At 37.7% G+C, this 25,025-nt stretch overlaps 1 protein-coding gene across 1 annotated transcript in view; it reads right to left on the bottom strand.

Annotated features, from left to right (window-relative positions):
* Trdn (triadin) overlaps positions 1–25,025 on the bottom strand; it is a 350,576-nt gene that overhangs the window by 129,706 nt on the left and 195,845 nt on the right. Inside the window, exons 13-14 of the mRNA XM_055599238.1 lie at positions 7,727–7,780; positions 3,125–3,154 (exon numbers count right to left, since the gene is read on the bottom strand). Of these exons, the coding sequence (XP_055455213.1) occupies positions 3,125–3,154; positions 7,727–7,780 (84 nt within the window). The remainder of the gene's footprint in view (positions 1–3,124; positions 3,155–7,726; positions 7,781–25,025) is intronic.

Raw genomic sequence — 25,025 nt, 5'->3', positions numbered from 1 at the left:
ATATGAGAAAGAAAATGAAGAACAATATACATATGTTCCAGGAGTACTGTAGAAACAATCTCAGGAGTTCTCTGAAGTCAATGAACACTTTATAAAAATGTTTGACTTTTAGAAGTCATCACCCTAGTTAACCTAAGAAGGTCCCAATACAATAGGAGATTACTGTAGCCATGTAAGCACCAGCCACATTCCTGAGGACAGTGCTTAAGATTATAATTTTATTTTCTTTAAGAAGAGTGAAGTGGGAGGACCAGGAGAGAGAGTGAAAAATCAGTGGGGGAGCCATCTCTGAGACAGGGGGAGCTCCTGGGAGTCTACAAACAGTGGTGACCCTAGCTAAGACTCTTAGCAGCAGAGGATATGGAGCCTGAAGTTCCCGCTTCTTGTAGCCAGGCAGAATGTTTAGTGGAGGGAAGGGGATACCAACCCAACCATAAAAACCTTCAATCCTGACTTCTTTGTCTCACCTACAAGAAGGTATAGGAATAAAAATGGAGCAGAGATTTGGGGAATAGTAAACCAATGACTGGCCCAACTTGAGACCCTCCCCATGGGAGAGAGCCAACCTTGGTCACTATTAATGATACTCTGCTGTGAGTGCAGACAGGAGTCTCATATAACTGTCTTCTGAGAGGCTTTATCCAGCAGAAGACTCTCAGATGGAAACCCACACTTAAACTCTAGATTGAGCTCACAGAGTACTGTGGAAGAGTGGGAGGAAGGATGAGGGAGTCAGAGTAGTTAAGGACACCCCAAGAAGACCTACAGAGTCAACTAACCTGGGCCCATAGGGGCTCACAGAGACTGAACCACCAATCAAAGAGCATGCATGCCCTGGACCTAGACCTCCTACAAATATGTAGCAGATGTGCAGCTTGTTCTTTATGTGGAAGTAGGGGCTGTCTTTGACTCTGTGGCCAGAGTCAGAGGATAGCTTTCCTCTAGCTGGGCTGCCTTGTCAGGCCTCAGTGGAAGAGGATGTGCTTAGCCTTGCTTCAACTTGAGATACCAGGGTGGGTTGGTACCCCTTGGGGGACTCCCCTTCTCTGAGAAAAAGAGAAAGGGGGAAGTGAGGCGAGTGGGGTGTAAGGATGGAACTTAGAGGAGGGGAGGGAGGGACCTGGGGTTAGGCTGTAAAGTGACTAAATAAATAAATTAATTAATTAATTAATTAATTAATTAATTAATGGGAAAATGGATGAAGTAAAGGCGAGGTCAATGAGACAGAAGAGTTTGAAAGACTAAATGTCAGGGTTCGGCGAAAAATTGGAACATTGGTTAACTTATAGCAGAGTCTTAGAGTCCATAAGGAGTGTTTTATTTCCATGGGAAAATTCAAGCTCTTCTAAGTTTCACACACTGGATTTGGAGAATTTCTCAAGAAAATTGTTCTGAGGTATGCTAGCAAGGCAAAAATAAAACTAGAAAATGTCCCAGAGACATAGCAATGTCTGGGAGCAATCACACTAGTTAAGTAAATGAACTTATAATATGACTATTGCTTGATATACTAAAATTTTACTAATACTTTGGCTTCAGTCCTAATCAGTTAAAATGATAATTTTTAAATAAAAAATAACTCATCGTAATAAACTCACAGAAACATCACACAGTTAAGTTTATTTGTATAACTACCACAAAACATTATTAATATTACTTCTGTACCCAAATTAAATGATAAATTGCTTTTATTTTTGAGATCCTACAGCATAAACAAATAAGCAAACAAACAAAAATATTTCTGAAGCTCTACTTTGTATAAAACTGTGCTTAGAACTTAGTACTGATTAAAAGGTCATAAGAAACAGAATGATGAACCATAGTGGTCTTTTTCATGATATTGTGGCTTCATTCACCCTAATAATAAGCAAGGTCTTGAGGATTTCTTGTTTGTTTTTTGCTTTCATGTATATTAACTCTTAGATTTATCTTTAAATGAAGCAAACTGTGAAATTCAAGATGTTTTGATCAGGTAAAATTCTACTGAAATTGAGTATAAAATATAACTCTTGCTTTCTTCTATCATCCTCTGATAAGATGAACACTAGACTAGAGATATCATTCCTGCACGAGGAGTATTTTCTTATGTATATTGTCATGAAAATAAACTTAGATTAATTAACAGTGACGGAGCCTTTTGCAAATGTTGTATGAGAGTTCATTAGAAACATTTCTCAGAAGAGGATGTTAGGAACTAAAACAATCTTCCCTTCTCCCACACTTCACTGGCCATAACCAGATTTCTTCGAGTCTGTAGACCTCTGCTTTCTCTTAGATATTTTACCTTAGAATTCTTGTCATGGCAAACACATTCTCAACCTTTTGACACATGAACTTCCTAAACTCCTTTGAATAATGAATAATAATAATAATAATAATAATAATAATAATAATAATATCCACAGAATCACTTTCTCTTAATCTCTATGGCAAGAGAGGAACCTAGGTCCTGTAAGTGCCCACTATTGAGGTACAAATGGTCACTCATAGTTCAGTGTCTTCCAGTAGTTTTGGCTGGCTCACAACAGTACACAGAATCTTTCTGTCTTGTGATTTCTATGGGGTTGTGTTCTCTATCTTTCTGTTGCTAATACATTTTACCGAGTGCAATAGCCTTGAATCAAATTTTGGCTTTAATAATCCATTTGGTGTAATTTTTTTTAACAAGATATGTTTTACTCTATAACATGCCTATATAAAACAGGGATGGACATGATATGCAAGGGATTGACTATAATTTATTTGCAGTTTAGAAAAAGAAAATAAAATCAGGGTTTTTTTAATAATTCAATATGAAAGGACTTAATATAGAAGAATGAGTTCTGCGTTTTACAATTGTATAAGATTTTATCGAGTTTACAACAGAGTAGATGGACTGCAATTTGAAGAGACAATATTTTATTCTTCATCTTTAGAAAGACTATACTAAAATTATTTTGATAGTAGCTCATCCTTTTTGGCTGGCTGAAATAGAAAAGGCACCTTCATGCAAAATGAATGCACTTAATAAATCCAAGAATCAATGGGGATGTGGGCCGGAGAGTAGTCAGATTCAGTTATGTGTATTGGTAAATTATTCGAGCAAAAGGCACATTGGAATTGTGTACAGAACATTAAAACATACCTTCTTTCTTCTCATCCTTTCTAGCTGAGGCTGAAATAATGAAAAGCAAACAGTGTTAAAGCAATAATTGAACATTCCTTAGAATATACCTCATAACATAAAAATTCTTCCCAGGTCTTCATGAATTCAATAATCACCTTTGAACTACTTAAACAAATAAACCTGCTAAAACCAGTATGACTATAACTATAACTACATAGAGTGCTGGGCATGAAGACTTTTTAAAATGCACACATTCAATAGACAAGTTGATGTTTAGTGTAAATTCAACTCTTTCATTTAAGTTTTATACATTGTTATATCTGAGAAATTTCAATTATATTGAATATCATAAAACGCAAACCATGTCTGTATCCATCAAAAATATAAATGATTCACTACAAAATATCAATACTTAGATCCTGAAGAATTAGAAGTTAAGTATTTTTCATTTGCAGAATGAAAATACTAAATATACCATTTATAAATTCTACAAAGAAGATAGCCTCTGAAACATGTTTCCTCAAGAATTTGCAAAATTTAGAGTTAGATCAAATCAATCATTTCTAAATATCTAGAAACAAATACTCCACTTCTAATAATAAATACAAGAATCACATAAGTAGACATTCGGAGACAGTTTAGCTTTGTATGACATTCACAAGTTCATTTTTCACTTGGTTTACTTCAACATTTTCTGTCTACCTGACCTCATTGGCCCTTGTGCATAAACTTTTCTCCTCGTGTATTACTGAAAACATCCATTGTTTCTTTGTTTCTGTGTGTAGTTTATTTATCTGCTATATGAAAGATCTATGGGTCTTCTGCAATGCTTATTATTCCCACTACACTGTTTCTTATGTTGCTGTGCCACAGTCATTCCTGTGAATGCTCTCATATAGCGTCTGAAGCTGCATAGTTTGCTGTGCTAAATCAACACTGTCCACTGTTTTCCTAATGAGTAGAGCTCCAACACAATGTTGAGACTCTAGGTTACTAGTCATTCAATAATAGATACTTTAGTTGAAAACAAAAGATTTAGATGTCACCTTGCCTAATGTAGTTTAGTATAAAAACACTGAGTCCATACAGGTCGTTCACTTGCTTTGGAATAGTTGTACCTCCAGACTCATCTATACCACTCCTGGACATATACCCAAAAGATGCTCCACCACGCCACAAGGACATCTGCTCAGTTATGTTCACAGCAACTTTATTCATAATAGCCAGAAACTAGAAACAACCTAGATGTCCCTCAGCTGAAGAATGGATAAACAAAGTGCTATACATTTACACAAGGAAATACTACTTAACTATTAAAAACAAGGAAATCATACAATCTGCAGGCAAATGGACGGCACTAAAAAAGATACCCTGAGTGAAGTAACCCAGACCCAGGAAGACACACATGGTATGTACTCACATATAAACGGATATTAGACATATATTACAGGACAACCATACTACAATCCACAGACCCAAAGAAGGTAAATAGCAAGGAGGGCCCAAGAGAAGCTGTCCCAATGTCACCCAGAAAGGGAAATAGAATAGACATTGGAAATGGATGAAAAGAGGGAATTGGGTAGGAGATGGACTGTTAGGGAAATGAGGGTGGGGATCAGAGGTACAGAGAACAGATGGAAGGTAAGAGGGCTGTGAGAGAGAAGGGAAACTGAGGCGTGGCATCTTTTTGATCTCTCAGACAAGCTGGAAGGAGACCGGACAGGGTAGGCATCTGGGAGAATATGGGTGTGACTCAGGCAGAGACTTCTAAAGGAGGGAAGGGGTGAGACTTGGAGACTGAAGTTTGGGGGTGGGGCAGGAGGGGACGGACCGGAGGACCTGGAAAAGACAGGGACCCCACAAAAGGACCTACAGAGACAGCTAACGCAGAACCACAAGAGATTACAAAGATTGAGGCACCAACTAAGGAGCTTGCAAGGTCTGGACCTAGGTCTCCTGTTGATGGGCGGCTTGGTCTTCATGTGGGTGACAAGTGGAGCTGGGTGTAGTGGGAGGATGGGGAGTAATTCTGACATGGACTCTATTTTCTTCTTTTGGATTACTTCTCCCTGGCTGGCTTCAGTGGAAGAAAATGTACTCAGTTCAGAGTTGACTTGGTGTTCTGGGGTTGATATAGGGAGGGGAGATCCCCTTTTCTGGAAAAAAAGAAGAGGGGAGGAGGCAGGGAGAAGGCAGGGCGGGACCTGGAGGAAAGGAGGGAGGAGGCTGCACTAGGGATGTAGAGTGAATAAATAAATAAACTTAAAAAAAATAAAAAAGAAACAAACAAAACCCACGGAGCCCATAGTCTTGAATTGAGATTTTATGTGAATTTTTAATTTTTTTCAACCCTTCTGTTTCAGCTCCATTAATATTAGGCTGAAGTAAATTTAATTCCTGATCCAAGTTGTACTTCAACTATTGCATCAGAACTTCCAGGTAAAATAGAAGGACCTAAAATACTTGTAATTTTATAAGAAAAATAATGCATGTGGACACATGTATATACACATGCACACAAATACACAAACATACATGTATGAACACAATAATAACTCCTTTATGAAAAGTTAGAGACTCACTCTGTTTTTCTATCTCAAGTAAATTTATTACATTCCCCGTCAGGACTTCCACAAAGAAGAAACAATTTTATTGGACTTGTAATCAGCAATAAAATTTAAAACTGGCTCCATAGCCCTTTCCCATACTAGCATAAATTGCTTACAAAGAAGATGTTGGTCAGATGTAATACATTCAGTAATTTCTCACAACACGTTTTCGGCTAATGAGTTTGCTGTGAGGCCCCTCTACCCAGAAACAGTCATTTCACTGTCTAAATACATCTCTCTTATTGTTAAACACTGTAACACTGCATAAGCCAGTGTAGAAGATAAAATGGAGATACTGCCCAATGAACATCTTCCCTGTTTTTTCTCTAAAAGGATCTTTTAAACTTTGCATAGGTGACAATGAAAGAAGACTTACGTCTCTCATCTGTGCTTCGTCAAATTACTTCTTCTGGTTTGAGGGTAAACAACTTCTACTTTTTAATCCCTAGGGATATCAGTGAGTGATGGAACTGTTTTCCTTTCATGGCTCGTAAAGTTAAGGCAACTATTTCTGTAGTAGATTTGAAAGCCAGTTTTTGCAATGTGGGCATTTAGAAAGCAATACTGATTTTATGACATTCCAATAGACTCTTCTAATATGAAACAAATCATAAGCTATAACCAGTTTAGGAAGCCATTAGAAACATTTGTGGTAATAGTTTGTCTGTGTATTGTTAAATACTTATCTGAGGTTTATTTTTAGAAATATGCATTAAAGCATCATGAATGAAGCTTGGAGTCAGTGTACTGACTGATTTTTCAGGTCTGTAAATTCAGCATCATTATCAACGCAACTATTCAAATGGCCAAGGAAATGCTTGATCTAATGACTAGTGTTCATGGTAACAGAAAATATTCTACAAGCTCACAAAGTAGAAAAGTCAACACCAAACCAGCTACAAACCCTTCAGTCAACAATTGTGTCCTTTCTACGTGATAGTCTGTTGCAATGGTGGCACAGAGCTTGGCGGCCCATCCCATGAGATGGAACCTATCCCTGACAGTGCTTGGGTAGCCAAGAAGCTGTTTTGCTGAAGGAACGTAACAACAAAACAGCTTCTCACAACTTACTGCTGTACTCATGAATGACTTTCTCAGCCGCCATTAGAGAATCTTACTCTTGCAGAAGATGGATTAAGTACAGAGACCTACAGCTGGGCAAGGTGCAAAAGGTGAGAGATTTTGGAAGCACTGTCCTAAATGTGATGTCTCTAATAATTCTCAGCCCCGCACAGCTCAGAGAACCCTGCAGAAGAGGAGGTAGAAAGCTTGCAAGAGCCAGAAGGGGTGGAAAACAACGAAACACAGAACATATGAAGTCACAGAGACTGACAGCATGCATAGAGCCTAAACTGGACTGAACCAAAAAAAAAAAAAAGTTTGTTTTTCTTTTACAGGGTCTCATTAAGTATACCAGCCGTTCTTAGGGCCTGGTCCCATCCCCTGCAGCAGGCGTCCAACACAAAATAACCTCCAACATCTTTGAAGGTGTTTTGTCTTGCAATGCTCTGGCTAGGTATTTTTATTTCTTTTTCCTAACATGTCTTTTACTTATATATTACGGTTTCTGATTTTGCATTTAGGGTGGATTTTTATGTGTACCAATCTGTATCTATATGTGTTTCCTTTGCTTTTTATTTGGCTTACTGTTTTTCATTTGTTTGTTTAGTTCCACTCATACTTTTGTTTTTACTTTATCACAATTTTTAGATGCCTGTTTGCTTTCTAATGAGAGAGACCAAGAAAGGATGTGGATTTGGGTGGATGAAGATGTGGGGAAGATCTGGGGAGAGTCTTAGGGATTGGGAATCATAATCAGAATATATTATAAAAAAAACCAAAACCTTATTTTCAATTTTAAAAAGGAATATTTGCCACCATTTGTTTCTTGCTGAAGAGTCGCCAGCAGATGGCGCCCTTCTGCAATAAACAGCTTTTCCTTTGTTAATAAAATGCTATGTTCTTACAAAAGAAAAAAAAAAGTCCTATATATAAGGAGCCCACTACCTACCTTGTGTGGTGACTTTTGCAGTCGTTTGTTTGGTTTCAGGAGATTTGCCTGGTTCTTAAAAAAAAAGACAAATAAGTTACCATTAATAACTAATTTAGAACAATACGTAGCAGAAAGAGGAAAATTATACAGCAAAACTTATTAACTTCGGTTTTTAATTGTTTTCTTTTGACAGTTTTGTACTTGAGCACTGTGTTTACATCATTTCCACTCTATCTCCCCTCAACAACTCCTCCTACACTAATCCCTTGTCTCAAATTCATAGCATCTTCATATTTAATTCTTATTGTTACACACTCACACACATACACGCACACACAAACACATACCTACTGACAACATTTAGTCTTGTTATTATGTCCACATGTTTACGTTTGACCACTTGGAACTGAAGATATATCATGAGCTTTATGACCAAGGAAAACTGGCTCTTCCTCTCAGCATCCATCGATTGCACTGTCATGTTCACTGGTTTCATCGTTCAGATCTTGTTTAGGTTGAGGTTATAAAACCTCATAAGGGTACAGCGTTCCTGTCATCTCTGGAAGACAGTAATGCTCAGTGGGCATCTTTACCTCTGGCTCTGACATTATTTCTCCTGCCCTCTTCTGTGATGTTCCTTGAGTATAAGGGAAGCATTACTGATGTACCAAATGGAGCTAGGCACCCCATGATGACTTATTCTATGAGGTTTTTTTTTCTTTTTTTTTTTTTTACCCATTGTGAGTCTCTGTAGTATTGTCTATCTGCTACAAAATAAAGCTTCTTTGTTGAGAGAACTATTCTTTTTTCTCTCTCTCATTTTTTTATTTTATTCACTTTACATCCTTGTAGACCCTTTCCTCCTCCCCTACCAGTCCCAACCCCTTTGTTTTCCCTTCCCCTTTTTTGAAGAAAAGGGGAACTCCCTTTCCCATCCACTTCTGCTCATCAAGTGGCATCAGGACTGAACATATCCTCTTCCCCTGTGGTCTGTCAAGGCAGTCCCTCTAGGAGAAAGTTACCTGAAAGCTAGCAAGTGAGTTCATGCCCAATGAAGTCCCTGCTACTCTTACTAGAGTACCCACTTGAAACCTAAGCTTTCCATCTGCTACATTTTTGTTAGGGGGCTAGGTCCAATTCATGCATGGTACTTGGTTGATGCTTCATTCTCAGCAAACCCTTCTGGGCCCTGGTTAGTTGGCTCTGTTGTTTTTCTTGTGGAGCTCCTGTCACTTCTGGATCCTTTTCTCTTCCCTCCCACTATTCTCCAAGACTTCTTAAGTATTCACCAATGTTTGGCTGTGAGTCTTAGCATCTGTTTTGAGGTGCTTCTGGGTAGAGCCTCTCAGAGAACAACTCTGACAGGCTCCTGTCTGCAAGCTTAGCAGAGTATCTTCCATAGTGTCAGGGGTTGGCACTCTCCAATAAGGTGGCTCTTTGGTTGGGCCAGGCACTGTTTGGGCATTCCCTCAATCTCTGCTCTATTTGCTTTATCTTTATTTCTGCCCATGCCATAGGCAGAGTAAATTTTTGGTAGAAGTTTTTGTTGGTGGGTTGGTGTTCCCCTCCCTTTACTAGAAGACTAGTCTAATTAGAGGGTTCCTCTCCAGTCTCTATGGTCTCTGTTACTAGGAGTCTTTACTTAAAACTCTTTCATATCCTCCCTGGAACCTACCCTGACTTAGGTCTCCAGTTTTTCACAGAGATGTCTCCACCCTGAGTTTCTCTTTTCTCCACAAGTCTTCTATCCTCTTATCTTTGCTTTCTTTGGGTCTGATCTCCACTATTTTAACTCTCTGTGGCCCCTCTCCTACCTTGCTCCCTCTCTTCAGCTCTGTCTCCCCTTCTGAATGAGATTTACACATCCTCGCTTGGTTCCTTCTTGTTTCTTATCTTCTTTGAGTCTGTGCCTAGTACTATGCTTATCTTGTACCATATGATTAAAATCCACTTATAAGTGAGTACATACAATGTGAATATTTCTGAGTCTGGGTTCCCTCACTTAGGATGATCTTTTCTAGTTCCATCCATTTGTCTTCAAATTTCATTATTTCTTTGTTTTAAATACCTGAGCAGTATTTCTTTGTGTAAATGTGCCATGCTTTCTTTAGCTGTTCTTAGGGTGAGGGACATCTAGGTTGTCTTTCAATTACTAGATTATGGCTATTACAAATAAAGTTGCTATGAACATAGTTGGGCAAGTGTCCTTGTTTTATGGTAATGAGACTTTTGGGTATACCTAGAAGAGGTATAGCTAGGTCTTAAGGTTAAAGTTATTCCCAATTTCCTAAGAAAGTGCCAGACTGATTTCCAAAGTGTTTGTACAAGTTTACACTCCCACCAGCAATGGAGGAGTGTTCCCCTTTCTTCACATCCTTGCCCCCATGTGTTGTCACTTGAGACTTTGATCTTAACCATTCTGACTTGTATGAGATAGAATCTCAGAGTGATTTTGATTTGCTTTTCCCTGATGAGAAAATCCAGCATCCCTTCATGATGAAAATCTTGGAGAGATCAGGGATACTAGGCCCATATCTATACATAATAAAGGCTATCTACAGCAAGCCAATTGCTCACATCAAATTAAATGGAGAGAAACTCAAAGCAATTTTATGAACTCTTAGAGCTGATAAACAGCTTCATCAAAAAGGTTGGATATAAGGTTAATTCAAAATATCAGCAGCACTCCTGTATACAAATGACAAATGGACCGAGAAAGAAATGTAGGGAAACTACATCCTTCACAATAACCACAAATAACATAAAGTATCTTCGTGTAACTCTAACCAAACAAGTGAAAGACCTGTATGACAAGAACTTCAAGTCTCTGAAGAAAGAAATTGAAGAAGATATCTGAAGATGAGAAGATACTGGTGAATCCGTATGATCTACAGACTCAATGCAATTCCCATCAACATCTGACACAGTTCTTTACAGACCATGAAAGAACAATTTTAAATTTCATATGGAAAAATAAAACCCAGAATCACTAAAACAATCCTACATAATAAAAGAACTTCTGGAGGTATCACCGTCCCTGACTTCAAGCTATACTACAGAACAATAGTAATAAAAGCTGCACGGTACTGGCATAGAAATTTGCTGGTTGATCAAAGGAATCAAATCAAATACTCAGAAATAACCCCACACCTGTGGTCACTTGATTTTTGACAAAGGAGACAAAACCATACAATGGAAAAAATACAGTGTCTTCAACAAATGGTGCTGGTCTAATTGGCTGTCTACATGTAGAAAAATGCAAAAACATCTATATCTCCATGCACAAAACTCAAATCCAAGTGGATCAAAGATCTCAGGTAACACCAGATACATTAAGTCTATTAGAAGGGAAAGTGAGGGAAGAGCCTCAAACTCATTGGTGCAGGTCACAACTTCCTGAACAGAAAAACAGCTTAATCTCTAAGATCAACGACTAATAATTTGCACCTCTTGAATCTGAAAAGCATCTGTAAGGCAAAGTACATTGTCAGTAGAATGAAACTAGTCTATTGATTTTTAAAAGATCTTCATCAACCCCACAACTAACAAGGGGCTAATATCCAAAATACATAATGAAAACAAGAAATCAAACAACAATGAACAAAATAACTCAATTTAAAAAATGGGGCACAGAACTAAACAGAGAATTCTCAACAGAGGAATCTTGAATTGCAGAAAAGCACTTAAAGAAATGCTCAACTTCCTTAGTCATCAGGGAAATGTAAATTAAAATAAGAGAACTATTCTTATCTGTAGACATAGGGTGCCTATTAAGACTACATGTAAAAATATTTTGCTTTAGTAAAATGATACTAGTAGGTTCACTATTAGAATTCACTACTAGGATCTATGACCTCTGTATCCACACATAGACGCTTTGTTCTTGACAGTTAAAAATTTTTCTCATTAAACTTAGTCAGTAGTGAAATTGCAAATAATGGGGCATTTTAAAGCAGAAAAACATAAAATAAATTAAAGCATAAGACAGATATTTAAAACTGTTCAGCCTCATTATCTGCTTAGGACCTAGATTCAAAACTTTCAAACTTCTTTGTGGATGAGTTCTGTGTGGTCTTTACTTTTAGACACATGGTAGCCCACTGAAAGTCACTATAGATAATAAAAGAATATGCCCAGGCCAACCATCTTCAAGCTGGAGCTTATCTGTATCACTGGGATGACATCACCAACACTGCTCTCCTGTCCATCACACTTACTGTCGTCTAGGGCAACGATATATGATATAAATGAGAAGAGTCATTTGAGTCTTTCACCCATGTTATATTAGTGATTTTTGTTGTCGTTGCCATTTTTCCTTCTCTATTCGGGATTTCCTCATAAGCAGACATCATATAAAACTCCACTTACGTGGCAGACATGGAAATATAGTTTTTAGGATGAAGTATCAAATTGAGGTTTCAGAAAACAGTTCATTTCATTTAACATGTCTGATGACTGCCTCTAATAACCTTTTATTCTTAAAATCATTCAGCAATATGAGGAGAAAGATTTGCCCCTCCTTATCATGTATGAATGAATTTAAAATTATACTGGTTAGAGGCATAAGAACATCATTGGAAGATATGACTGACTGGTCTCAGCACTGAGACTAAGTGACTGAGTGCTCAGACTTAGGCAGTCTTCTGTATTAACCACGCCCACCTACTCATGAATTAAAGAACATTAGGAGAGAGGGAGCAAAATAAGCTAAGAGCCTATGGATAGGGAGGAGAGTTCTGAAATATTAAATTCTCAACTTCAGAGTCATGAATAGCTGTAGTTGCTTGCACAGACTATGCCGGAGATCAAGTCAGTCAAAATTCCGGCAGGGATGGGTTAGGGACTCACCATGGGTTGAAGCCTCACCATTGCTGAGAAGCTATTAGCAATTGATCACTTCAGGGAAAAGGAAGAATTATTTTTCTTTGGGGATGTGTCTTCTGGTAAGCTATCCATTGCATGGCCCTGCACACACATGCACAAATGGGTATTACTACGAGGACTTACTACATTATTAATTTAGAAGAAAACAATTAGGGGCTGGAGAGATGGTTGAGAGTTTGAGACCATGCATAGTTCTTCCAGATACCTTGAGTTATTTTCCCAGCATCTAAGTCAAGTGGCTTAGAACTTCCTTTACCTCCTGTTCCCCAGCAATCAGTTGCCTCTGGGCTCTGAGGACCATTGAACTACAAATAACTATACTCAACACACACACACACAAACACACACACTTAAAAAATAATAAAAAACAAATCTTTAAAAAGAAACTAGTAGACTGTAAAATTGGCTTGGGAGGGAGAGGTGTTTGTTGTCTTCAAGGCCCCCAGTGGAGCTGGAGTGAAGTTGCAGGGACAAATATGATCAAAATACAATTCATGAATGTGTAATTTTTAAGAATAAAGAAAATTACTGTTTAAAAAGAACAATTTGCATCAAAATAATTTGACAAATTATAATAAAATAAACCGTGGTCATTGCTGAGTATGTAAAGTGCTTGCCTGGAAAGCATGGGGACCTGAGTCTCATCCTCAAAACTTACAGACCTCACTGGGCATGGTGGCAAGAACTTGTAACTATACCACTGAGGGGACATAGTCAGATCCCTAGCACTTAATGTCCAGCAAGTCAAATCTACTTAGCAAGGTCCAAGCCTATGAGAGAACTTGGTTTAAAAGTAGGTGAACTGTGCTTCTATGAAATGACACCTGAAATTGTCCTCTGGTCTCCATACACATGTCCACACAAATGCACGTATATGCATGCAAGCACACACGCACACATGTATATAGGCAAAGTATCTCTTTTCTTCTTCTCTCTTCCTCAAATATACCCCCTACAGCAAAATAAATAATAATAATATAAAGAATAATCCATATTCTGGGAAAATTAAAATATTTTGTCTTTTATTTCAAAGAAAAGTTTTTATTTATATTGTAATTGCTAGTTATTTACTCAAAACCTGGCTTCTGACTGATCAGGACTCAGTTGAATGACCTGTCCCTCTGCAAGGTCAGTGGCACACGGATGGGCATTTTCTAGGGCTCATTCTCCATAGGCTCTTTTTTTCTGTTATGCCCAAGTTTTCTCTCTGAGACTTGCCTGCATCTGTCCTCTCATAGAAAAACACATTCATTTATTAATGCACACTGATTTATTGTCAATAATGTTACTGGAAGAAAGTTTGTTTCTTTTAAGATTTTGTTGTTTTATTTTACGTGTATGAGTGTTTTGTTTCCATGTCTGTATGTACACTACATTCAGTCCTGGTGCCCTCTGATGCCATAAAAGCGTGTTCAGTCCCTTGGAACTGGACTTACATGTAGTTATGAGTTATGTGGGTGCTAGAAACTGACTGGGGACCTCTGAGGAACATCAAGAGCTTTTAAACATCTTTAAAACTCCCCAAGTTCATTTTTAAAGGGACAATCTGCAAGGCCTACCTGTAAAGTGGCGATTTTACCAGAAGCAAGTCTCGGGGTCACAACACCAGCATGAGTCCCTTAAAATTCCATGTAGTGCTTCTCTAAACTTAAGCTCTTAAGTTAATGCGTGTTAATTCACAACCTATTACCTGAACTGCATGTCAGGAGAAGCTAACAGCATAAAACGAAATGCCTTTTCAACCACACCACCAACTTACATCCACTCAGCAGCTACATGAGCCTCTACCAAGGACACATGCAGAGACAAACAAACTTGACATCTGTGTGTACACAGCCCTTATGTTTTCAAAACCATATGGTTTAAAGAGGAGACTCGATCCTGAGGCCATACATGGACAGCAAAAGAAACCCACACCAAAACGCATAACAAGAGAAAGCACATTGAATCTAGGCAGATCTCCAACAAAGGTACATTTTCTGCCTCCTTTTATTTCTGCCAAAGAAAAGAAACTAACATTATTCTAGAGACATTTCCAAACAAATGCAGAAATAACAAAAATAACATAATGAAACACATACTCCCGAGAACCACTGAAAGGTTCCCAAGGAGTGGCAAGTTTTTGCTTCTGTATTATCCCAAACAAATGTCACCCAATGCAAATTTTCACATGAATTTTCTACCCTGTTATTAGCTTTTATTTGATAATTTTGTAGATATATCTTTGCATCAAAGAATAGAATTTTAACAAAAAGTGGATGATCTAAAAAGTCGCTCAGTATTTTAATAGTTCTAAGATTGATGAGTACTATTTAAACCAGGAAATCATGGGCTGGTATGTATAAGCTCCTAAATTCAATCGATAGAGTAAAATTTGAATTGAAGCACAAAGCTATATTGGCCTAAAATAAAATGTCAACATAATTTCTTTAGCATACTCTAGTAGGAAATTATTAAATATGTCACTATTCTAAATATAGTAAAGCATATTCATACAAATAAATTGTTATGGATTATATAAACAAAATGTTTCAGCCTCTTGATTCCATACACATGGGAAAGCTTGATTTAACAAAACTGAAAAAACCATTAAGACACTAGATATTTCATTAAAGAACAGCTTCTTGCTACAGAACTAACTACAGATAGTTAGTTCACTATCACAAGCTTGTCATTTATGGGTTACCACTTATGTTCTGACTTAAATTAGTATAAGTTACAAATTTCAGATAACTGCCAACATCAAATGACCTTCTACAATAGAATCCTCAATATTTGCCACTGGCTATTGGACAACAGATGAGCATAATATTATTTGAGAAACATGTTTGCGTCTGAAAATTGTTTTTAGGTTTCCTCTACCTCTGAAAAAAAATGTCATTGCATTTATTACGGCTATAATTCTCAGAATAAAATGGAAGATACATATTACTGTTTCCAAAGGAACAATGAGTAATCCTTGAAGATTACATCAGACCCTTCATTTCAGCGAATGATGGTAAAATAAATAATAAAGAGTCCATTAAATAACCTGATAAGAGAAATTGAATGAGTAGAAGCAAGTGCTAAGGCAAGAAATGAGGATTGATGTCACAATCCACACATTTGTAATTTCTCAATCCCAGTCTCCTGGCCATGGCTATGAAGGGTTGAATCTCACAGCAGTCCTACAGTAAACTTAATTGCAGAGCTGTTTCTTCTCACTGGTCTACAAATCCCGTAAGGTTGCTAATTACTACTTACTCATCTTCATAACTCCAGCACCTAGAAAACTGCTGACAAAACAATCACTGATAAACCCATAAGAAATCACTTAGAAAACGTAATGGTGATAGTGAAAAAGTTCAGCTCACAAGATTGATATACAAATGCAAAATTAAACTCTCTTGTTCTTTACAGTTGATTGCATATTAGGCAGAAAGCCTTCTCATTTTAAATTTTAGCACTTGATATTCAAGAGATTATATTGGGACCAGGTAACGTTGGTGAATTTTGTACAGTTTGAACTATTAGTGTCTCACTATAGCTTAAAGCAAACAGTTCTTCAGGAGGCAAGTTATGAACCAAATTCCTTTTACCGGTTTTTAAGTCTCTCTCAAGTGTTGCAATGTACAGATATTTAGGTTAAGTTTGAAAGCTGAATATAGAGCCTCTGCGGAGGCTGTGAATAGGCTGCTGTGGTATTCCCACAGGGACAAATGCTGGTACTTTGCTTGTTTTTTGAGAGCACAGTCTGAAGAACAAAAAAGGAGAAGGTTGTGGTGAAGCCAGCACAGCTGCCGGTGGAGGTGGAAGAATTCCGGTAAAATCAACATCCTCGACCATATATCATCCATCCCTGACTTCCTTGAGAGCACTGTTTAAGAACTATAGGAGTTCTACAGAGTTTCAGAATAGGGCTTTGCTTACAGGCATCCTTCTGAGAAAGCAATTTAGCCTGATTACTTTTGAGAGGGAGTAGAAGGGGGAAGGGGAGGCACTGAGGTGGGAAGCTGAGAGCAGAAGGTTAAGGAAGCTGCAGGAGCACCAGTCTCTGCAGGACCCCCTGGGCTCAGATCCTTTAGCTTTGTTGTTCTCCTTATGGTGCTTCTGTCCCTTGCATGTTCCTCCATCCCTACCCCTCTCTTTTTCCATAATACTCCTGCCCAAAGTTTGACCCTGAGTCTCAGCATCTGCTTCGATCCCTTGTTGGGTGGAGCATTTCAGAGGACCCTCTATAGTAGGCTCCCATCCTGTTTCCTCTCTTCCACCACTTCTGGTGTCTATCCTGTTTGCCATTCTGAATGAGATTTAAGCATCCTCCCTGGGGTTCTCCTTAGTGTTTAGCTTCTTTAGGTCTGTAGATGGCTATACTATATTACACGGCTAATATCTGTTTATAAGTGAGTGTATACCATGCCTTTTTGTTTCTGGGACACTATTTCATTTTAGTATGATAATCACCCCGTTGAGATGAAATTAATAACAAAGCAGCCTTTGGCTACTCTGTCTGACCAAGAGTGCTGAGGTCTGAAGGAATGGCTCAGGTGCTGCCAGATATGAACATTTAAGATGTGCAGGAAAATGAATAATTTATCAAAATAATCTGTTGTTGCTAAAGATTTAAAAAAAAAAAAAAACTAAATTAGCTGGAAGCACCATTTACAAAAGGTAATGCAATTGAGCCAGAACTCTTTTCTCTCCCCAGAGAATCTACATGTTACCATTGTTTATTTTCTAATCTAAATAGCTCTAAATGGGATAGCAGTAAAGAGGTAAGGAAAAAACAAAAGTATGTTCTCTTAAACTAGTTCCTTTTGTTTATTTTATGAACTTTAAGGAACCAAAATTGTGGTTTTTGTCATTGAAATCATCCTAAACATTTTTCAACTTGAGGGGAAGAAACAGAAATTTTATGTTTCAATTAAATAGTAAGTTAAAATAACCTGCATATAGACTGTGGGGACACAGCATCAGCAGTTCCCAGGAGCACTTGAGACAACGAAGCATAGGAAGACTTAAGCACATCCATCAGAGCCCTGTGAATATATGCATCATCTATCTATCTGTCTGAATAGAGTGGGAGTGAACCATTTTTTAACCAATTAAAATTTTAAATTAACTATATTTAAAGGATCAAACAAAATGGTTTGTAATTAAATAGGAAATTAACAATGAACCACGGATCATTCAGATTTCTAATGTAAGGGAAGAATGATATCCACTGAGAGCAAGGAAAGCCAGATGCTATGAAAGTAACAAAACAGATCATGATTTATAAAAAAAATATAGGCACTGCTCCTCTGGGTACCAGATAGAAAATTATCTGCCTTATAGGTGTGTTGATTTAGGCACATTTCATAAAGGAAAGATAGTACCAGCTTAGCATTCAGGCTCCTTTCTATCCTCTGTAGCAACTTTGTAAAATCACTAAGTACGTAGATAAGAATATTTAAAGGATTTGTCCATATTTTGCTTGAGTGGAAAATTATTTTTACCATTGAAACTAGCTTTTGTAATTACTTTATTTTTTAAATAATGTTTTAATGGCAACTATTCTGACCTTGCAGACTATACTGATTTTCTTTGGAAATGAATATGCTGTTAGAATACTGTCTTAACTAACTAGAAATTTAAATTGTCCTCAGAGCTTCCAGCAGAAATATGACAACAGAAATTTTATCCTACATTTGGAAGACATTGCATTTCCATAGAATTGATTCAGTTTCTTAGCTTAGATTTTACGGTTGATTTGGATTATTTTGAAAGTTTATTACTTTTTAAATATTATTTATTTATTTTACTTATTTATTTTGTTTTTTTTTTATGTGTGTATATGTGTGTAAGAGTGTGTGTGTGGCCACACATGTGCCATAGCATGTATCCTGAGCTAAGAGAATAACTTGCGGGAGTCAATATATTACTCCATCGTGTGTAGTCTAAGGGTTAGATTCCTGTTCTCAGCCTTGGGGCAAGCACTTTTAGCCCTGATAAATTGCATCATCTGATTTAGGTTCTTTAAGAGCAATAAAGTACAGAGTTTCTTTAAAATAAAACCACACCATTTGATTATATATAAATGGGAATGTTTACATAGATAACAGTTTTCCTGGTTGTTCCATGATGTTTTCAAAGTAAACTATCAACAGAAAGCTTCCAATGGTAAAAAAAAGATGAGCTCCTGCTGGCGGAGGCCCTTACTTCCATTTACACATAGGGTTAGAAGTGGTATTCTCATTAACTAGTGTGTGAGAACAACATGATCTAAGTTCAACACATAGAAAAGGAGCTCTCATTGTCCTGCATTAGTAACCAGCATGTGTGAATCTCGTCACCTTGCTTTTTGCCTTTACAGACAGTAGAAAGTAGTACTCTTTTCTCATTACTCCATTTAACAGGTTATAAACCTTCAATCTTTGTTCCCTCTTTATTCCTGAACTTCTTGTAGGCAGGGTAATTTTTGGATCAAAGGTTTTGTTGGTTGGTTGTTGTTCCCCTCCTGCCACTGGTCCTGCCTGGCAAGGAGGTGGTCACTTCAGCCTGCATGTCCCCTTCCCCCTTAGGAGTCTCAGCTAGAGTCATACCCATATCCTCCTAGAAGCCTACCCTGTCTCAGACCTCCAGCTCGACAAAGAGATGACTATCCCGCTCATTTCCCCTTGTTCTCAGCCTTCTCACTTCTCCTTGTTCTCCTCACATCTGATTCCCTCCCTTTTTCCCTCCCTATTCCATCTCGTGCCCGATTCCTTCTCATCATGATGTCTGCTGTCTATTCTATTACCCCTTCTGAGTGACATTCAGACACCCTCTCTTGGGCCCTCCTTGTTACTTAGCTTCTTTGAGTTTGTGGCTTGTACTATGGTTATTATGTACTATAGGTCTATTGGCCCAACCTGAGACCCACCCATGACAGAGAACCAGCCCCTGACACTATTAATGATGCTCTGCTATGCTTGAAAACAGGAGCATTACTTGACTGTCTTCTAGGAGGCTCCAGCTAGCAGAGGATCTAGACAGATATTGGGATTTGCAGCCAAGCTTGGGGCAGAGCTCTGGGGTTCCTGTGGAAGTGTTAGGGGAAAGGTGGAAGGACCTGGAGGAAACAGGAATCACACAAGACCAACAGAAACAACTAGCCTATTCACATGGGGACTTATAGAGACTGAGATATCAAGTAAGGAGCATGCATGTCTGGATCTAGGCATCTTGAGCATATGTCGCTAATGGGCAGCTTGGTCTTCATATGGGGCACCAGACAGTTGAAGGGCGCATGGGCTATTTCTAACATGGACTCTATTGCCTGATTTTGGATCACTTACCACTGGTAGTGCTGCCTTTCCCTGCCTCAGGGAACTAAAATATTATCAGTCCTGATGTTATGAGGAGGGTAGATAAGGGGAGAGGTGAAGTTCTCCTTTTCTGGGGGGGGGGGAAGCAAGAAGGGAAAGGGGAAAGAGAAAGAAAGGACGAGGAAGAGAAGAGGGAGGGGGAACCCTTGAGATGTAAAGTAAATAAACTGAAATTAAATATATAAATAAAAGAAAACAAAAAGATAAAAAAGAAAGGTTATAAACCAACAAAAAATTAAGTTTACCTTAGTTTTCATGAAACTACCAAGTATTGAGGATAATTAAAAAAAATGCATTGAAAACATGATTTATTGTTCCTGGTATCTTTAAGTCCCAAGCACAATTTGTGGCACTGAGCAAAGCTCTGGTAAAGTTCTTTTATGAATAAATGGAAGCTGATAAAAAGGCAAGGCTTTGGGAAGATCAGTGTTAGATGTCTGACATCTCAATTGAGAAGCAATTATCCTCACAAATTACTCAGACTGTGACTAACGTCTTCTTTTTAACTCTACAGTTCTGAAGATGCCAAAAATGCAAAAATAGATAATCAGATTCAAATAGAATCTGAGCTTCTTGTAAAAAAAAAATTTAAGAAGTATAAAATGCAGATATACTGCAGTGCTATGTTAAATCAGTTCCAAAGAAAAGGACACAGTTAAAAGACACATATTCTGCATGAGAATTCAGAGATGCAAGTACTTCATATTATACTTAGTCCTCAGGATGAGCAAAATATTTGGGGAATTAACAACCCATAATTTTACTTGCCCTGAAAAGTACCTAATATGGTCTATCATTCATTCTTCAGTATTTATTACACCAAAGCTTATTGTCATTATATTATTTAAATAAGATAATTAGTTCTATCTACTGTTGCTTTGGGAATGTCTCATGAAAAACAAGTTTCAGAAGCATACTGTTTTAAAGAAACAAGCTAGATAAATAAGATTTGATGTAGAGACAAGGTAAATGTTCACAAAGGGTCAAGGGGAAAGAAGCTATTAAGTAAATAAATGATAAAGTGATAATGTATTCTCTCTGTTGTGTGGATGAACTAGGGGAGGTAGAGTCTTGGTAAAGGTTAAGGAAGTACAAATTGTTGGATTAAATAAGCAGAACACTGATCCCAGGCTGTGTTCAGAGCCTATGGCTTCCCATTACTGTGGAATGAGGTATAATCGGCTTCTTGTATGTGAATAGATTGAATGTAACTCAGGAGTAAGCATTTTAGGAGGGTCTAGGTTGTTGACAGTTGTAAAAGCAGTCTTCACCCAGTCTCCAGCAAACAACTAACCAAACCATGTCCAAATAGGTCAAGTGCTTCACTATAACCAATCAGATGCTTTCTGTCTGGGATGCCCACATAATTTTATCATGTATTGAATTTTTTTTCTAAACATTAGATTAAAAATAACTCTAATTGTTAATTGACCCATGTCTGATTATTCCTAAAGTTAAAATGTGTGTCAGTTCAGTATAAAAAATTTTATGCGCACACCAAGAAAATAAACATATATCAAAACTGAAAAAGACACAACCTTTAAAATGAAATGCATTTGTTCAAGTATCTAGAAAGTTTTGTTTCTAAATTCTTTTTGTTTACTGCAATTTATTGACTTTGTATTCCAGCTATAGCCCCCTCCCACTTACCTTCCCAATTCTGCCTTCCCTCCCTCTTCTCCTCCCATGCCCCTTCCGCAGTTCACTGAGAGGTGAGGAGGAACCTAGCCTATCCAGTCTCATCAGGACTGGCTGCATTTTGTCTTCCTCTGTGACCTGGTAAGGCTGCCCACCCCCTCAGAGGGAGGTGATCAAAGAGCCAGCCACTGAATTAATGTCAGAGACAATCCCTGATCCCCTTAATAGGGCACCTAACTGGAGACTGAAATGCCATGAGCTACATCTGTTCAGAGGTTCTAGATTATCACTATGACTTCATTGGAGTATCAGTCTCAGAAAAGACTCCTGTCATCAGATTTTTTGGTTCTGTTACTCTCCTTGTGGAGCTCCTGTCCCCTTCCAGTATTTGTATCTCTCCTTTCTTTCATAAGATTCCGGGCACTCTACCCAAAGTTTGGCTAGGAGTCTCAGCTTCTGCTTTTATACAATGCTCGGTAGAGTCTTTCAGAGGCCCTCTGTGATAGGGTACTGTCCAATCTTCTGGAAGTATTTCCATTCCTGATCTCAAATTGTACTATAGAGTAACAGTTAAATAAACAAAACAAAACTGCATGGTACTGGCATAGAAAAAGCCTGGAGGATCAATAGAATCAAGTAGAAGATGAAGAAATTAACCCACACACTTATGGACAACTTTTCTTTGACAAATATGCCAAACCCATACAATGGAAAATAGATAGCATTTTCAACAAATGGTGCTGGTCTAGCTGGATATCTACATGTAGAAAATGCAAATAGATCCATACTTACCACCCTGCACAAACTAAAGTCCAAGTGGATCAAAGACCTCAACAGAAAAGCAGACACACTAAATTTGTTAGAAGAAAAAGTGGAGAAGATCCTTAAACTCATTGGCACACGAGACAACTTCCTAAACAGAACATTGACAGCACAGGCTTTAATATCAACAATCAATAAATGGAACCTCATGAAACTGAAAAGCTTCTGTAAAGCAAAAGACACTGTCATCAGAACAAAATGCCAGACCACAGACTGGGAAAGGATCTTCACCAACCCTGTATCTGACAGAGGGTTAATATCCAGAATATATAAAAAAAAACTAAAGAATTTAAACAGCAAGAAATCAAGTAATCCAATTAAAAAATGGGGTACAGACCTAAACAGAGAATTCTCAATAGAGGAATATTGAATGGCAGAGAAACACAGAAATGTTCAGAGTCCTTACTCATCAGGGAAAAGCAAATCAAAACGACCCTGAGATTTCACCTTACACTCATCAAAATGGCTAAGATCAAAAATTCAAGTGACAACACATGCTGGAGAGGATGTGGAGAAAGGGGAACCCTCCTCCCTTGCTGTTGGGAATGTAAACTTGTACAACCATTTGGAAATCGATCTGGCACTTCCTCAGACAATTAGGAATAGTGCTACCTCAAGATCCAGCTATACCACTCCTAGACATATATCCAAAATATGTTCAAGTACACAACAAGGAAATTTGCTCAATCATGTTCACAGCAGCTTTTTTCATGATAGACAGAATCTGGAGACAACCCAGATGTCATTCAACTGAGGAATGGATACAGAAACTGTGGTACATTTACACAATGGAATACTACTCAGCAATAAAAAAAAAAAAAAAGGAAATCACAAAATTTGCAGGCAAATGGTGGGAACTAGAGATGATCATCCTGAGTGAGGTATCCCAGAAGCAGAAAGACACACATGGTATATACTCAACTTAAAAGTGTATATTAGACATATAATATAGGATAAACATACTAAAATCTGTACACTAAAGAAGCTAAGGAAGAGGGAAGACTCTGGGTAAGATGCTCAATCTTCATTCAGAGAGCCAAATGGGATAGACATTGCAAGAAGGAAAAACAGGGAACAGGACATGAGCCTACCACAAAGGACCTCTAAAAGACTCTACCCAGCAAGTTATAGAAGCATTATGCTGAGATTCATAGCCAAACTTTGGGCAGAGTGCAGGAAATCTTATGAAAGAAGGCAGAGGGGACAGGAGCTCCATAAGGAGAGCAACAGAACCAAAAAAATCTGGTGATAGGAGTCTTTTCTGAGACTGATACTCCAACCAAGGACCATGCATGGAGATAACCTAGAACCCCTGCACAGATGTAGCTCATGGCAGCTCAGTCTCCAAGTGGGTGCCCTATTAAGGGGAACAGGGGCTGTCTCTGACATGAACTTAGTTGCTGGCTCTTTGATCAAGGGAGGCCCTTGAATGGGGAGTAGCCTTATCAGGCCACAGAAGAAGACAATGCAGCCAGTCCTAATGAGACCTGATAGGCTAGGGTCAGATGGAAGGGGAGGAGGACCTATTCTCCTATCCCCTATCCCCTATCATTGGACTGGGAGAAGGGCATGGGAAGAGAAGAAAGAGGGAGCGAGGGATTTTGAGGGGAGGAGGGTGGTGGCTACAGCTGGGATACAAATTGAATAAACTGTAATAAATAAAAAATTTCACTCACTAAAAAAATACAACAAACTTTATACCAACTACTGTTAACTTGATACATTTTATGTATGTATATTTTCCGTTTACATAATATCTATAATTCAACATAAAATACCTAACATATTGATAGTGCCTTGAAATGATCCATACTATTCTACACAGAGTTCTAAAACGCAAAGACTGAAAATGTGAATATATATCAAATAAATCAGAATTCAATGAAAATCTGCTACAATTACAAACATTGCTAGTGTGGATGTAATTACCACCAAGTTGTAATACATTTCTTGATCTCATACCTTTTGCTCTGACATAGTTTGGTTTTATTGGATTTGGTTTGATATCTCTGGGAATAATGTGTAAAACCATGTTTATTTAGAAGACAGTTGAATATACATATATAAAATGGTAGTTTGCATTTTTCATGTGGATTGGGAAAACATGCTTGCAATCCCAGCATTTAGGATGCAAAGTTAGGAGGATTTTCATATGTTTGAGTTCATCCAGTCTACGTAGTGAGTGTTTTCTTTTTTTTAATTTGTTTGTTTTGTTTTGTTTGTTTGTTTTTTCTATCCTGGATTATGAAGTCACACCTGTCTCAAAAAGTAATAAATACAGTTTTATTTTCTTTTTTAGTTTCTTTTCTTTTGGAATTTTATAGTAAATAAAAATACCTAGTGATCAATAAAAGTAATATTTCATCTTTATTGTTTCATCAAGGCAGTTATAATAAATAGACATATAATCTTTCACTCTCCCAACCAATTCTTCATTATAATTTTGGTGTCACATAGTCATAACACATCATATTTTAAAAAGTATGTTTTTCTTTCTTTTATTCACTAAAGAAAGGTTTGAATGAGATGTGATTGGATTTTCTGTGTAAATGTCAATAACCTAATTAATTCACAAAATGTATTTACTACTAAATAAAATGGGCAAAGAACATAGAACTAGATTTATTATAAAATTTGTGTTTAGC

The sequence above is a fragment of the Psammomys obesus genome, unplaced genomic scaffold, assembly GCF_907164565.1.
Source record: "Psammomys obesus unplaced genomic scaffold, mPsaObe1.curated_primary_1811, whole genome shotgun sequence".
NCBI lineage: Eukaryota > Metazoa > Chordata > Mammalia > Rodentia > Muridae > Psammomys > Psammomys obesus.
The sequence above is the reverse complement of the archived record's forward strand: the minus strand, read 5'-3'. Positions and strand labels throughout refer to the sequence as shown.